This window comes from Trichogramma pretiosum, unplaced genomic scaffold, assembly GCF_000599845.2.
Source record: "Trichogramma pretiosum strain Unisexual culture from Peru unplaced genomic scaffold, Tpre_2.0 scaffold62, whole genome shotgun sequence".
In the NCBI taxonomy this organism is placed as follows: domain Eukaryota; kingdom Metazoa; phylum Arthropoda; class Insecta; order Hymenoptera; family Trichogrammatidae; genus Trichogramma; species Trichogramma pretiosum.
Genome location: NW_019641674.1, coordinates 247,575 through 263,772, shown reverse-complemented (window position 1 = coordinate 263,772; position 16,198 = coordinate 247,575). Strand labels below are relative to the sequence as shown.

The 16,198-nt window shown below is 33.1% G+C and overlaps 4 protein-coding genes across 11 annotated transcripts; all 4 read left to right on the top strand.

Annotated features, from left to right (window-relative positions):
- The first annotated feature begins 181 nt into the window (after nt 1-181).
- On the top strand, nt 182-4,098 carry LOC106648663 (protein sel-1 homolog 1). The gene is made up of 7 exons (XM_014365736.2): nt 182-668; nt 746-1,467; nt 1,535-1,767; nt 1,843-2,322; nt 2,417-2,645; nt 2,715-3,121; nt 3,366-4,098. Exons 2-7 carry the CDS (start codon nt 942-944, stop codon nt 3,798-3,800), a joined length of 2,310 nt encoding a protein of 769 aa, XP_014221222.1. The 5' UTR covers nt 182-668; nt 746-941; the 3' UTR covers nt 3,801-4,098.
- Nucleotides 4,099-4,720: 622 nt separating this feature from the next.
- Nucleotides 4,721-6,967, top strand: LOC106654347 (cilia- and flagella-associated protein 157). Its single transcript, XM_023460585.1, has 6 exons — nt 4,721-5,181; nt 5,313-5,584; nt 5,648-5,801; nt 5,877-6,429; nt 6,513-6,680; nt 6,748-6,967. Exons 1-6 carry the CDS (start codon nt 5,069-5,071, stop codon nt 6,940-6,942), a joined length of 1,455 nt encoding a protein of 484 aa, XP_023316353.1. The 5' UTR covers nt 4,721-5,068; the 3' UTR covers nt 6,943-6,967.
- Nucleotides 6,968-7,286: 319 nt separating this feature from the next.
- On the top strand, nt 7,287-9,616 carry LOC106655155. Its single transcript, XM_014375791.2, has 8 exons — nt 7,287-7,453; nt 7,572-7,843; nt 7,904-8,057; nt 8,127-8,306; nt 8,408-8,783; nt 8,852-8,967; nt 9,036-9,207; nt 9,281-9,616. The coding sequence occupies exons 1-8, from the start codon at nt 7,311-7,313 to the stop codon at nt 9,467-9,469; spliced, it is 1,602 nt and encodes a 533-aa protein (XP_014231277.1). The 5' UTR covers nt 7,287-7,310; the 3' UTR covers nt 9,470-9,616.
- Nucleotides 9,617-9,807: 191 nt separating this feature from the next.
- LOC106658101 (protein max) lies at nt 9,808-14,692 on the top strand. Of its 8 annotated transcripts, none has more exons than XM_014380188.2 (5): nt 9,808-10,134; nt 12,311-12,493; nt 12,565-12,624; nt 12,707-12,941; nt 13,680-14,692. In XM_014380188.2, exons 2-5 carry the CDS (start codon nt 12,452-12,454, stop codon nt 13,856-13,858), a joined length of 516 nt encoding a protein of 171 aa, XP_014235674.1. In that variant the 5' UTR covers nt 9,808-10,134; nt 12,311-12,451; the 3' UTR covers nt 13,859-14,692. The 8 variants fall into 8 exon arrangements, with proteins under 8 accessions (XP_014235674.1, XP_014235836.1, XP_014235443.1 ...); XM_014380350.2 differs by lacking the exon at nt 9,808-10,134 and adding an exon at nt 10,849-10,867; XM_014379957.1 differs by lacking the exon at nt 9,808-10,134 and adding an exon at nt 10,874-10,965.
- The last annotated feature ends 1,506 nt before the right edge of the window (nt 14,693-16,198 follow it).

The window sequence follows — 16,198 nt, the reverse complement described above, 5'->3', positions numbered from 1 at the left end:
TTAGTCATTTCTTGAATCAAACGTAAATAAATAAAATTTGAACACTTAAAAACTTGAACACAAAAAAAAACAAGTAAAATCCAATTAATTTAATGGTACTAAAATATTAGACTTTTGAATAAAAATTTGGTAAAATTTTTATAAATTTCGCATTGAGATGTGTAAGTGGTGCTTTTTTCCTATTCTCGTCGGGTCTTAAAACAGGGAAGGGTTCTTTTGATCGCAATAAATTTTAAGTTTAAATTCAGTTCTGCCAATGTTGGAAAATTTATGAATCATCATCGCGTTGCTTGCAACCTAGTACTATAGATAATATTTCAGTAGGTAAAGGAAATATGTGGGTACATGCGTTGTACATGTATGATAGGACTCTACACAATACACTATAGACATCGTCAATATTTGTGTATTGTCGACAGCGGTTTGCGGCTATGTTATTATTTGTAGTTAGATTAAAAGTAAAAGACTTAGATATTATTAAACTTAGTTTATGGAAAAATCGATTGATTTGAAATTATAATAAGTTTCGGAAACTATCACTAGCTACAAATCATCGTGACTTATTTATTTCAACGTAAACAAGTAATGAATATGTTCCTGTATGGCTGTACGATATAGAATAGATTGTTATCAAAACTAGAGTAAAAACTTGATGTTGATTTCTCACCGTAAGTCTTTTTTTCTTTTCTTGTATCGATAAAACATTGCTAATTTCAATTTCATTTTCTATATGTTAAATATATAGGTAGATTCGCAGCAGCTGTAAATATGATACACTGACGTGTCACTACACTGACGTAATTTAATGATAGGACGGATGATGCCAGTCTGCTAGACGATGTCCACGTACTTATGTGTTTCTTTTGACGTTTATTAAAAACGGGCTGGCGGCTGCGAAAGCGCTTTGATGCGCTGCTGAGCGTAGCCAACTCGTTGTAGCAATGAAGTCTCTACATTTTGTAATTACTAGCCTTTTGCTTGTGTGGCTCTTCTTAGTTAAAGCCGACCAGGATGGTACCGCCGCTCCCGTTTCTAATACCGAGGTTCATCCGGCTAAAGAGAACGATGTTAGCCAATCAAATGCAAAAGCTAAACCTGTTTCGGAGAGCAATGACGAAGAGGTCGTAACGGAAGATTTTGAATTAATTCTTGAACACTTGAGAGAAATTACAGCTCTAAGGGAAAACATCCGTTCTCGACTGCCTTCATCGGTTGAAAAATCTGTTTTGACACCTACAAAACAAAATGACAAAGAGAGTGATGAGTCTGATAAAAACAGTGACACTGCATGGAAAGTTACTCATGCCATGCGGATGAAAGATGATGATACTATTAATTTGAACTCTCAAGAAATAATTTTGATGGAGGAAGAAGAAGAAGAAGAAGAAGAAGGCTGGTCTGATGACAAAACTGAAGACGAGCTATCTGAAGAAGTACCAAAAATTTTAACTCCTGAAGAGCAAGAGGGTAAATACTTTTATTCAAATTTCTTTTAATTTTTCAAATGTTTTGAACTAATTTTTTTAATATCCAGCTGAAGATTTATTCAATCAAGCTAAAAGCCTTTTAAATGCCACTAAAGTTAACAAAGTTGAAGCTTATACATTGTTGAATACAGCTGCAATATTAGGTCATAAAGAAGCTCGATCAATGATTGCATGGTCACAGTTGCTTGGAAACCATGTTGGCTCTTCAAGACAAGATATAAATGCTGCTGCTTTGACTTTAAAGGAATTATCTGAAACTGGATTGCCTTCTGCTCATATGGTTAGTTTGAATTTTACAAAATAATTTAAGTTTATTCACAGAGAACTTGAGAATAAAGACATTTATACTTCTTAGGGAATGGGATTTTTGTATGCAACTGGATTGGGAGGTGTTAATGCTTCCCAAGCAAAATCTCTTTTGCATTATACAATTGCAGCTCTTGGAGGTGATATACGGGCCCAAATGGTTATGGGTTATCGTCATTGGTCAGGTATAACTACTCCAGCATCGTGTGAAAAGGCTTTAGATTTTTATCGAAAAGTGGCCAATCGAGTTGCGGATGAAGTATCGCTAAGTGGCGGTCCAGTTGTCCAAAGAGTTCGGCTTCTTGATGAATATGAGAATCCAAATTATAATTCTGGAATATTTGATCAGGATTTAATAGAATATTACCAACTTCTTGCTGAAAAAGGTGACATTCAGGCTCAAGTTGGTTTAGGTCAACTTCATTATCAAGGTGGAAGAGGTGTGCCTATTGATCACCAACGTGCATTACAATATTTTCAAAATGCCGCAGATGCTGGTAATCCTGTAGCAATGGGATTTTTAGGCAAAGTAAGAAAACAAATAATTTCCTAATGTTGTATAACACTGAATAATTCTTACAATTTTTAAACAATGAAAATGAAATTTAAAAAAATTTATGCAGATATACTTGGAGGGAAGTGACATAGTAAAGCAAGATAATGAAACAGCTTTAAAATATTTCAAAAAAGCTGCTGAACTTGGAAACCCTGTAGGTCAAAGTGGATTAGGTTTAATGTACTTACATGGTAAAGGAGTTGAAAAAGATCCAGCAAAAGCTTTACAATATTTCAGTCAAGCTGCTGAACAAGGATGGGTTGATGGTCAATTGCAACTTGGGAACATGTATTTCAGTATGTTCTATTTGATACATTTTTTCATGGGTATTAGAAGTGTAAAAAAAAAATATCTGTATTTACCAGGTGGTACTGGAGTTCGACGAGACTACAAACTAGCTAATAAGTATTTCAATCTTGCTAGTCAATCTGGTCATGTTTTGGCCTTTTACAATTTAGCACAAATGCATGCCACTGGAACAGGAATGATGCGCAGTTGTCCATCAGCTGTAGAATTGTTGAAAAATGTTGCTGAACGAGGTAAATGGAGTGACCAGTTGATGGCGGCTCATGCAGATTACCGGGATGCTCGAGTAGACGAATCCTTTGTTAAGTATTATCTGTTGGCTGAAATGGGCTATGAAGTTGCTCAGAGCAATGCTGCGTTTATTCTCGATCGAACCGAAACAAGTATATTCAATGAAGAGGAGGGACTTGTCCGCGCCCTTGCTCTGTGGGCTAGAGCCGCCGCTCAGGGTTACTCTGTTGCTCAGGTAAATTGAATTAACAAAAGTAAAAAATTTATGAACAACTTTTTTAGAACACATTGGAAGAAACTCACTTCAATTGATTTCTTAGAAAAATGTTTTTTACTTCATGCATCTTCGAAGAGAACATCAATTTATTTATAGTTACATCGAAAATTAAATTTTTTTATGTTGCATAATTTATATTGTAAAAGATCTAATTTTTTGAAAAGTTCACCAAAGTGTTAATATCAACACCTTATGTTTATAGGTGAAACTTGGAGATGCACATTATTACGGCCGTGGCACAAAAGTAGATTATGAAGCTGCTGCAAGTCACTACCGGTCAGCTTCTGAACAGCAACACAATGCTCAAGCGATGTTCAATCTTGGTTATATGCACGAACGAGGACTTGGTTTGACGAAAGATCGTCATCTCGCGAAACGATGTTATGATTTAGCAGCTGAAGCGAGTCCAGATGCGCGTATACCAGTGGCTTTAGCTCTTATTAAATTATTTCTTCTTTTTGGTTTTGATTATTTTCAAGAATTAACAATAATTGACCAATTAAGTAAATGGGAAGAAATAATTCCTTCTAATTGGGACATATATTTAATCGGAATCTTTAGCGGAGCTCTTGGCATAATTTTTTACTTAAAAAGATTAACCTCGAGACCTGCTGCTGCTGCTGCACCAGTAAATTAAGTTATTTCAAATTTGAACAAATTATTTTCAAAGTTTTTGAGACCAATCCCAAAAACTTAAACTCTTTGAATAAACCGTTCTATTTCCAGATAACTTAGAGAGAAGTTTTTATGTTAACTATAATAGAAAAACTTTTTTTAATCATTATTCTACGAATATTTTTCTTTTCTTTACTCAGAATAAGTATTAACTTAAGTATGGATTTTACCGTTTGAATGTAAGTTAATAAATTTAAAATTGATATTTTTCAAGTGCAAATGCTTATCTGGACGTCAAATAAAATAAGTAGATTGTTCTCCTTCTCTCTCTCTCTTTCTCTCTCTCTTTCTCTTTCTCCTTCATGTACTATGAATCTTCGGTATTGAAAATGAAGAAATTCTTCGAATCGAAGTAATCGGATGCCAAAGCGAAAATGACAATTTTATAACAATCCATCGAAGTTGATTTTAAAATTTTTTTATTTTCATAGTAACTAACAATTTGAAATACGAAAGTCATGTTAAAGTCAATTGAAAAAATAGTGACCAGTCAAATGAATACTTTATCTTAAGTATGGAATTCTTCTTTAATAGAGTTTAATAGAGTAGAATTGTAGATAAAATTTTCTCATTTCATATTTATTGTCTATTAAAATATTGGTGTTGCTTTGGTTTATTTATTTACAGTAAATTAATGAAAATCGTTTTCCGAAACGGAAACAACAGTTAATGTAAAATAAATACGAGCACGAAAATTTACAATATTTCATCATCAAAACTGTAATATAGTTGAGTTTTAATACCATTTACGTTTATAAAATTTCATGTCATTATTAATTATTATCTATTATAAACAGTAATTAATTATTGAAGATACGAAAATAAAATAATTGTACAGATGACATTATAAGGAACTCGATAATTAAAATGTATTTTTAACATTATCATCCAATTTATCGATTTTAAGGTTACTTGGACAATTGCGTTCATATTAATCATTAATTTTTTAAATAGCATATCTTTTGTTTATTTGTTGCTTATTTGTAAAAGAACAAACCAGCCTAGGCTCAAATGTTTAAGTTAGAAATTTAGATGGTATATGAATTGCGATGTCGTAATCATTTCTATGGAAACCCTTTCATATCGACCTCAACAAACGTGCATGAAACAAATTTCATTTGGTTTTATTGAATGTATATGGAATAATAACCTTTTAAGCAATGTCCATTAAATTTTAAGTTTCATTTGAAAAATTGTGATTACCGCGATGATGAAAAAATAAAATCCATTATGGGGGTCAAAGGAAAAAAAGAAAAGAAAGCACGGAAAAGAAATGTTGCGAACGAGCTCGACACTGTGACTTACGAACAACAAATTCTTGATAACAATAGACAGTTGGCAAGGTATGCATTATTGTAATTGTTATTACCGACAAATGAAGTAATGAATAAAACTATTTTCATTAAAAATACAATACTCGTTGCAATAAAAAAAAAAATATATTCATATATATTAAATAAGGATCTTATGATAGATTACGATCTCGCAACGAAGAATTAGAACTCGAGGCGGAAAAACTGAAAGATAAGTTATTGCAACTAGAAGAAAATAAAGCAGATCTTACATCGCATCTGCAGCGTATTTTGCAACGGAAAGTAGAAGAAGCTGAAGAATTACAAGAACGTCTGCTGGCCCTAGAAAAATTACGCAAGGACGAGCAAAAAGCTAACAAAATGAAAATCGAAAGGATGGAACAGGAGTTTAAGACAATGGAAAATAATTTAAGTGCAGAAATCAAACTTGCAGGTTAGTAAGCGCGATAAAAAGGAAGCAGTAGAACAAAATGAAAATAGGTGTATTGGACCGTAGCCGGCAAGTTGAACGCTCTCGAGGACTTTAGATTGGCGCGCATAGATCTGATGAACAAGTTCGAGGAGCAAGAAAAGCGCGTCGCCGAGCAGGAGTTGCGCCACAAGGAGAGCCTGTACGAAGCCGAGAAGAGCTTGATAATCGGCAAAGCCAAGTAAGTGGTCGATCGGTAAGTGACGCTGAGGCGTGGACAGGAAAATACATAGACTCGCGATCGGTTCGAGCGCAGAATGCAAACGGAGCTGGAGAAGCGGCTGAGCGAGCTCGCGGCCAGCTTCCGGGCGGCGAGCGGTCTGCGGCTGGCCGAGGCGACCCAGCGCACGGTGCGCGAGAACGTCGCCCTACGCCGCCAGCTCGAGACGCTGCTGCGCCACTGCCGCCAGCTGGACGCCCGCAGACAGGACAGCCAGGAGAACGAGCGCGAGCTGCGTCTCGTCGCTTCGCTCCACGAGGCCGAGGCGCGGCTGGCCCTCGGCAAGGTCATGCGACTGCACCGGCGCACCGAGAGGCTGGCCCTCGAGCAGCGGGCCAAGAGCCAAGCCATAGGCCGCTCGCTCCGAGCCGACAAGTACGCCCGACTGTCCGAGGCGGCTCGTCGCGAGTCCAGCCTCGAGCGCCACGAGGAGCTCCGCAAGTGCCGCCTGCTCGAGCAGAATATCCAGAAGAGCCGAGAGGACCGGCTGGGGCTTTGCGGAGAGGCCCAGCAGGCCTGCCAGCGAATAGCGCGACTCGCTCACATCCTCGAGCGAGCCAAACGGACCGTGCAGCAAGCCCTTGCCAAGGTACCTTAGCCAAGTGCAAGTACGAGATCCTCCCTCGATCGCCCTTCTTCATGTTCGCTTCCTTGTCCCCCTTCTTTTCACAGACGGAACTGCGCCAGGCGACCGATCGCCACGAGCAATACGAGCAAGATCAAGAGGATGCCTGCTCCGACTGTTTGTCCGATTACAAGGAGCATTTGCTTCACTCCTTGGCAAATATTTTCGATGAGTATTCCGATGACTCGGATCGAGAGCCTAAGGAGTTGCTTGAGGTGAGCTTCGAACCATCGATTATTTTTCTCAATGATCGCGTGCAATCGAATATTTTTCCTTTCTCAGGTTCATTCGGTGCCATCGGACGATATTTACGAGTTTGGCCAATTGGGATTGATACCAGCGATGACCCCGTCGGTCATCGATGTCCTGAGCGATAATTCTTCTAATCTGGGCGATGGCCTCTTGAATGATAATTCGAAAAAGACAAACGATGATTCTGTTTCAAAGTGTTGCTGCGATCTTTCAGATTTTGCTTAATAATATGAAAAATTAGCTCTCTTGAAGTAGTACTTGACACATAATTCGGTATCGCTTTATTCCCACTACATGCTCTTATCTTGTTTGTATTCAGATTCGACATTCCATGAGCTGACCAGCTTGAATAAGTCAATAGATCGAAAAACTTTTTAACCTACTTTTGTAAAATAAATTATACCTATACTCACATATGTACTGCGTGCTGATGACTAGGATCAAATTTGTAAAGACAAAATACGATCGCCGATCAAATGTTATGATTATACATTGCGACTCATATGGCTTTACGCACTTTTTAAGGTTTCAATAAACTTGCCTACACAAAAAAGTTTCTATAACTTTGGTCATTTTAAATTCAGCTAGTTCAAATGGACAATTCCAAGAAAGGAGCTTCAAATGTGCCTGCCGAAGAAGAAGATGATCCCGATATGGACTATTGGGCCACAACTCCAAATTTACATCAAGCCATGTATGAATCTCAAATCCTTGATCAACAACATCGAATAGAACGGTAAACAACAAACTTTCGAATACTTTTTATAAAGATTTTTCAATTTTAATCACACCAAGTATGTGTCTTCATTTAAAATGTTGCAAAATTCAGGTTCATAATTACCATTCTCTTTCAGTTTATTACTGCGCAATGAATATTTAGAAAAATTCTGTACAAATGTCAACAAAGATTCAGAAAACCAAGCCCACGAGGCCGAAAATGTAGTTGTTGAATTAAACGTGGAAATTGCTTCGGAAAGGAAGAAGATTAACGATAGAAAAAAAAAGTATGAAGAACTATGCCAGAATATCGACGAAGAAAAGTCCGCTCATTTGAAAACGGTAAAACGATTGGAACAAAGTTTCGAATTAACTAGAAGACAACATTTAGCAAAAATTAGAAATTCTAGTAAGCTAAATTAAATGTAAATTAATACATTTTATGATTTAATATACGTATATGTTATAGCGGCGAAAGTTAATGCCATTGAACATTTTAAATTGAATGAAAAATATTTGAGAGATAAATACAATAAACAAAATCAATTGCTGTCCTACAATAAAGATGAAATAAACAGAATTTTAGAAAGTATGAAACAAAAATCAATTTTACATAAAGAAAAGTAAGTCTGAATGAAGAAACTAATCATAATATTTAAAACTATTAATCTCAACATTGAAACTAATTATAGTTTACAAAAAGAAGCTTTAGCACAAGTGTTATTTTTATCCGTTAAATTTCAACAAAATTTAAAAAATGTAATCTCTCCTACTGTACAACGATTAATGCGAGAGAACATTGTTCTTGAAAGTGAAAAAGTTCAATTAGGAAACGATTATTTCTTAATGAAGGAAACCCAAACGAAACAACGGTAAATTCTCAAATATTCATCTGTTTCTTATTTTATTTAATTAATTTAATTATAGAGATATTTATTTTTATGTATACTTATAAATACATTGATGTAATTAGAAATTCAGCCTTGAATTCTAAAAAGAGTACCAGAATTGACAAAAGTAATATAACTAAGCGTTTGAAAACTGGGAAGCTACAATTAACTTTACTTGAAAAATTACAAAGGGTTGAATCAAAAATAAAAGATGTATTGTCGAAAACATTTACACCGTCAGCCGCTTTTGAAGAAGATTATTTAATAATTTTGAAAAACCTACAAAATCCAGAATCAATGGGTTATAAGCATCGACGAAGAAATCTCGAAGTATTACTACATCAAGAAAAGATCAAATTAACATTAGCAAAGCAATGGAAAATAAGAACAATGTCTGTTTTAAATAAATATAATAATTGTATGCATCAGATAAAATCTATCATAAACGGGGCTATTTCGGTGTGTTCACTTTATATTTTACAATTTTTCATAATTATATTTAATTGGTAATTTCATTGTTCGCACAGGTAAACTACACGAATTTCAATGATTTCAAAGATATGGATTTTAATGCTCTAGCAATATACCTATTGAGTATAATAGAAAATTGCAAATACTTTAATTCATGTCAACTTACTAATTCGTAAGTACTGCAAAACAGTATATTTTAAGATAACTTACTGAAAATTTGTGGAATTTTAATATTTACAGAGTGGAAACAATAGCAGATGTCTCCAGAGTGTACGTAGATGATGATTTAGGATTTGAGCCTGAGCATGTAGATTTGAATTATGAAATTTTACAAAAAGCACAGAATAAGAAAAATTCTGAATTGAATAATTTTGATATTTTAGAAGAACTACGATTATTACAGGACGCTCAGGCGAGTTAAATTTATAAAAAAAATTTTTTTAATTATTACGATTTTTAATACTATTGTGTAATTTATAATTTAGACAAAGAACTCAAGTACAGAAAATTCTCTTAGTTTGGGAAAATCAACTTCCGACGAAGAGAAAATATTACGGAAATCTTTTGGCATTGAAGCAAAGTTATATCAGTTTTCATCAGACGAAATATTTTTAGATTATGAGGAACACGAGTTAGAATATGATTTCCAAGATGAAATTGATTACATAAATTGAAATTATAAATTATTATTTGATTATGATTACCGAAAATATTAAACTCAAAATTAAATATTAAGTCGAAACGAAGATCAGTGAAAAATGTAATTTTTTCTTCCGTGTTATGAACGATTGTCGAAGTTTATTCTACCCGTCACTACCCCTCACAAGGCAATTACTAAAATTAAAATTACAAATGTCAAGGTTTTGTTGGTGTTTGCTGAATTCTCTACCAGCAAATAAAATAATCAAAGTAAGCTGATTGTAGAATCACATTTATATTATCAAATGTACAACGAGTCAATGATGGAAGACATTGTACAATGTTGACAATTTTAATTTATGAATTCTTTTGAGTGACAGTGATGGATCGGATAACATTCAAAATCCTGGTTTTATAAATGTAAATTCTATTACAATACTTGTGCGTTTGATAAGTTAGAGTAATGTAGTAAAAATTAAAAAAGTACGCTATACATTCCAAATTGTGTTGCTTATTGGTAAAGGATCGCGAACAAGTACAAGCTAGGCTTAGGTGGATTATTCCACTAAAAATCGATGCGACCTTTTTAAAAGTAACGACTATAGAGAGGAAAAATGGCAATAATAAACGGCTTCTTGAAGTTAGTTAAAGAATGGCTGCTGGCTTTTGTAAGAGTGGTGTCAATTTTGTGCATTTGAAGGTGGGTGATAAATTATTTTGAAAATTTTGAAAAGATCCACATGTATTTTTTTGATTTCTTTCAAGAACTTTTTTGTTCTTGGTTTTTTTTGAAGTTGTCACTTTTCGATATAAAAAATTATGACGATTTTATAATATGCAAAAGAGAACCATTTTAGAAATGGTTTCTAACTTTAAGGCCTATGGTATTAAACAAAGCATAGGAGGATTATCAAGAAATCCTAACAATTTTTTTCACGTATAGTAAGTAAATAATGTTCGACGTCGAAATTGATTAACTTTTTTCATAAAAATGGTTTATTGAGAGTCAAAAATGTCCCGTCAGATTTTTGGGGGTATTTTCAGATAATATTAGATTTGTTGGAATCCTGCGCAATGGGATGTCAACGTGTTGAAATCAGCAAGATGATGCCTCACGTTATACTTATTACAGATCGTTTTTACAGTCTCCACTACTTTTTGTAAGCATAGTGAAACTTTGATCATTCTAGTTGCACTTAACAGATATCATACTACATTCCGATACATCATAATATATCATCTTTCATGAAATCATTATTATAGCTGGTGTCGTATATATATCCATATGGAACACATTAGAGTGAGCTACGAAAATATATAGTGATAGTTAATGTTTATACCCGATTGGGAAACTTCTTCTACGTTTATACATCATACGAAATTTAGAAATCTGTCAAAACATTGTCTCATAATGTAGAACGCGGCCAAAGAAGGTAGACACGTGTAACATATAAATATAGGCAAAAGTAACGTTGGCTCAACAAGTACCAAACCATCTTCGAGATAGGGTACAAGTGTTCAATCCAAGCCTGTAAGCACTCGAACATAGTAAAAGGGTAAATTCGTCATAGCACCTTACAGCTATTCAACCTCAGCCAGTGAATTTTACGTAACAATTTTTTCACAGCAGCGACTCGAAAGTGACTACTTTCCTAGCGGGAAGAGAGATTTTCGGGCCGCTGAGTAAGAAAAATAGCATTCGCAGGCGTATTGTTCTTCGGCCTCGGCTTCGCTTCGGTTGCTAATTATACGTACTCTGCGACTTTTCTATTCTTCGCGTAATATTTACTATTAAAAAAACTACAAGTTGACTGATATTTATTACCTCGCGTCACTCGGCCGATAATTTCTCACTGGGATAATCACTTTCGTACTTAGGAACATATAAAACTTTTCGTAAGCAAAACAAACATAATATAATAAAATACTCTTCTATCGATGGGGGAAATTGTAAATTCACTTTTGTAGGTGATTTCAATGTCGGTTAAAAGCCCAAAATCTAAAGGATGTCCGAATTTTTCTACCTGGCAAATTTATGAATCGCGATAAAACATGGGAACAATAATTAATATGATAATTTTGGAATAATATATTTTTCACGTACAGTTTTAATAGCCTGTAATCATTTTGAGAGAATAATCATAATTCATCTTTATGTATACATATTATCGATTTTTTTATAATTTCACTCTTTTCACTTTTACAAATATTTTTACGCTTGCATCGCGAAACTGCACGCATTGAATCCCTTTTCAAGATTTTTATTCATTCATAACACTCTGACCGAAAAATCATTAAATTATCACTTTTCAGGCTCTTGAATAGAACTTTATGCAACGGTTGTGAATATGCTTTTACGGAAATAAGCGGGGTTACAATTGTCCCGAATGCTAGAAAATACTCTATGCAGTTTATATATGAGTATACTTGAGGCTATGTGATTAACCCCTCATTCTGCAGAAAAAGCACATCCATACCGACACCTGATGCACAAAGTACTATTATGATCTTCCTATTTAATATTTTTTCCCTTATAGAAGTTGCTTATTCATCACGTTCAATTTTGTAGATTTTTATTATAGAAAGTTAAAATTACATTCAATTGCCAGAACACATGATATAGGTACATCACGGGTTTAAATCGCACACTCACGTCCTCTTGATGTTGGTTCTGGTACTCTGTGAGCCAGCTTTACTCGGCCTATCGGCTATCACTCTGTGCATCTACATATGTCTATTTTCTTTGCTTGCATATTTTGTAAACTTTCAACGGTATCTGTGCGTGGTACTGTTGTACTTGGTTGACAGTTGACACCTATAGTAAACTGTGAACTGAGAGTGCGAATTTTGGAATCAAAAGCGATTTAAAATTACAGATTCACAGACCAATGCCAATGGATTTAGTACATGTATGAGTTGTATCAAGTTTATAGCGACAAGATTACAACTATTAACCTAACCAATAAAGAGAAATAAATTGCGTGTTGCACTTTTACTTGTTTATAAAAACGTCAACAATGAGTGACGACGATCGAGATATAGATATCGAAAGTGATTATGTAAGTCTATTTACACAGTTTAAATGAACATTTTTATTTAGTATTTTTAACTATTTTTCAATGAAACTTAGGAGGGTGAGGACTCCGATTCACGACATAAACATTCTAACAACCAGCAGTACTTTTCTCAAGTAACTTGTTTCACCGTCATTCTTCATTTTTTTTCAACAAACGTTTTTATTTACATAATCTAATTCATTCATGTTTTATTAGGCTGAAAAGAGAGCACATCATAATGCTCTTGAAAGGAAAAGGCGAGATCATATTAAAGATAGCTTTTCCAGCCTACGGGACTCTGTGCCATCTTTACAAGGAGAAAAAGTGGCCAGCAGAGCTCAAATACTCAAAAAAGCAGCAGACTACATTCAATTTATGCGACGCAAAAACTCATCACACCAACAAGACATTGAAGACTTGAAACGTCAAAATAATATTATTGAAGCTCAAAGTAAGAACTTATTTTTGATCACATTTTTCTTGACATCTTCAATTTTATCGATTGAGATTATACGCAAATTTTCGAAAGCAATTGAGTCAAAATGAAATGAAAAAAAATGTCCTAGTGTCTTTTTATCCAATTATAAAACTGTCTATATGGGCTAAACTATAATTTGCATGTCGAATGTCGAAAATAGAAATTGAAACCAAGTATGTACTCTTAAAGAGTACATTGAAAAATAAAAATACTGCAGAGGTTCAAAGTAAGATTTTTATACATTTTTTATTTTGAGGTAAATATAAAAAAAAGTTAAAATCATGATTATAGATGTGAAATTTGTTGTGAAATATGCTGTCAAAAATCATGTTTATAGCCTCAATATCCCTAAAATATGATGAAATAACACAAACATCCAAAAATAAAGTTTTTTTTCATCTTCAAAAAGTCCAGAATTTCAATATGTTCTATCAAAGAGTAAATATTACTTTTTTAAAACTTGGCCATACCTTAATCTAAATATGTTTCATTTCATTTTAATGAGATTACTTTCAAAAATAACAAATAATTTTAACTGTTAGTTATGGATGTTTGTGCATGTATGAAAATTTAATCAATTGCCTCTGCTATCCTTTTTACATAAAGTAGTAAAAAAATTACAATTTTACAAATTTATTAAATTGTTATCTTTAATTATATTTATTTTATATTATCAATTTATATATAATAATTGTATGTATTATACTGTAGTTCGTGCATTGGAGACAGTCAGTGCAACCGGAAAATTTGATTCTGAGTCCTGTGATGCATCAAAAGACTCATTGGATAATTCAAATGAATCAGATACAAATTCTTCAGGCAGCAGTGAAATAGCTGATCCTACGCGACGTCCAAAAAAAATGAAAGTTTCTCAGATCCATCATCAATAAATTACTTTCAAAAATTAGAATTTAACATCCATCATGATTTTATTTCAAGATATCGCTTTATTGTAATTATCGCAAATGTTATAACAATTGTAAACTAGTTTTATAAGGTGTGTAGATTAGATATAATGAGAAGTTCATGATATTCAAAATAATATATTTCCTGAATATTGTTGAAAGTTGCTTCTACATTACTATTAATAAATGTAATAACCTTTAGAGAACTGAGATGACGCCTTGAGACGTCATACCCCAACTTGTCTAAGACTTTGCCTCAGTTTAATCTTTTGTGAATGACTTGAACTCACTTTTTTATCAAAGAAAATGAGCTTTTGAAATTTCTTAAATTCTGGTTCTCAATAGGTTAAGGAAGACCACTTATAGACTTTTCGTGATATGGAAAAAGAATGACTCAGTCTGAGTATGTACTGTACTTTTTTATACGTTTATGCTATTTAATAATTTTTAAGGGGCTTCAAGGTTATAAATATGATTTGTGATTAAAAATTTGAAATCTACATGAAATTTTACATAAAAATATACGATTTTACAATTTTTTCATATTCACCTCAGAAAAACAGAATAACATCAACAAATGAAAACCCAACTTTGAGCTCCTATATATCTATGTAGGATGAACCTAGAGGGCTACAATTTTCAGGATTATCATTTTTCGATGCACTTTTTGAGAGTATATTACTAAGGCTGAAAGTCATTTTTTTGGCATATTACACTTAACTATGAATAGTTGTAAACTTCTACATGATTCATTTCGCAATATTTTTAAATACTAAAAATTGTGCAATAGAATCAACTGAATAAATTTTTCGTAACTTATTGAAGCCAAGTTAATTTTCACCACCTAATATGAGAAAATTGCTTTAATTTTTTTTATATATGTATTGAGAATCTGTAAAATCGTAAATGTAAGGTATTTAACAATAAATGAATATATTAAATTCTATCTTCAAATTTTAAGATAAACTACTATAGTAATTGATACGTATATAAGTAATTTTTGAAATTTTGTCTCAAGATTATTTATTTGAAGAGTGAACATTTAAATTTATTATTTAAAATTTTACTTTAGTAAATTCTGATATAGTTATAGTATTAACATTTTTCTCAATATCTTCGAGTTTCATTACGTTAAAAAAAATAATTTATTGATTATTTTACCTATACATGATACATGTATGCATGATACATGATGCAAAATACATGATTGAACTTACACTTAATACTTTATAAGTAAAGACTTATGTTGAAAATTAATGTTTTATGATTTTAACAAAACAATACTTCATAAAATCTAATTATAGTAATCAATTGTATACTAATCAATTTTCTTTTAATGAAAACTTGCTATTGTCTTGATCTTGATTTTTTATCTAATTAACTATACTCAATTGTTCAAAAAAAGTTTCATGATTGTAAATTAGTTCTATACTTATATCCAAAAAAAAAAAAAAATTGTTTTCAAAGAAATTAAAAGACAGACATGTTTTGTGGTCTCGTGTCATGTGCTACAATTCTTTCTCGTAGTAACGGTTTTCAAATTGGCGTATACATGATTTAAAGAAAATTATTTATTTTAGTTCATTCTTATAACAGTAAATATACAAATTATTGTCTTGATATTTCAGAACGATCAAATTAATGGTTTTCATTAAATTACGCACGCTTTATTTTTTTATATTTTTTCGAAATAATTATAGCTGACGATACTGGGCTTAAAAAATTTTTAATAAACTTGCAAAAGAAGTTTTTTTTTAATTTGAACGTTTAAAGTCCGCTTAAATAAGTTTGGCCGTTTTTTCACATTGATTTAAGGGAGGCTCTCATATAGCGCCTCAAAAATGACGTGTTTTTCGTGATTTTTTTTTCGTGGAAGGAAGTGAATAATGCAGTCAAGTTTTTTGGTACTCATAAGTATGTATTTAACTATATTTACAAATTTTTTCAAACCGAAATATCGAATTATTTATTGCCTAGCAGCGTTTGATGGAGGTCGTGTTAAAAAAAGGTACCTCAACGGGCGCCAAGCTAGCTCCTTCAGTTTTTGCCCGAAACCAAAAATTCGAAGTTCCTCTTAAACTAGATGACTTTTCCTGGAGGTTGAACCTAAATTATTGAAAAAAAATTTAAAATTGATAAAATGGCGGACTTCGGAAAAAATAGTATATTTTGTAACAAGTGCGCGAAGCAGTTGACTCATGCAGGAGTTGTTTTCACCCGAGCGTAGCGAGGGTGCAAAGACTCCTGGATGAGTCAACTTCCTCGCGGACTAGTTGCAAACGATATTTTTTAACTCTGCTTGCGAGAAACTAGGGTTTTCTGACG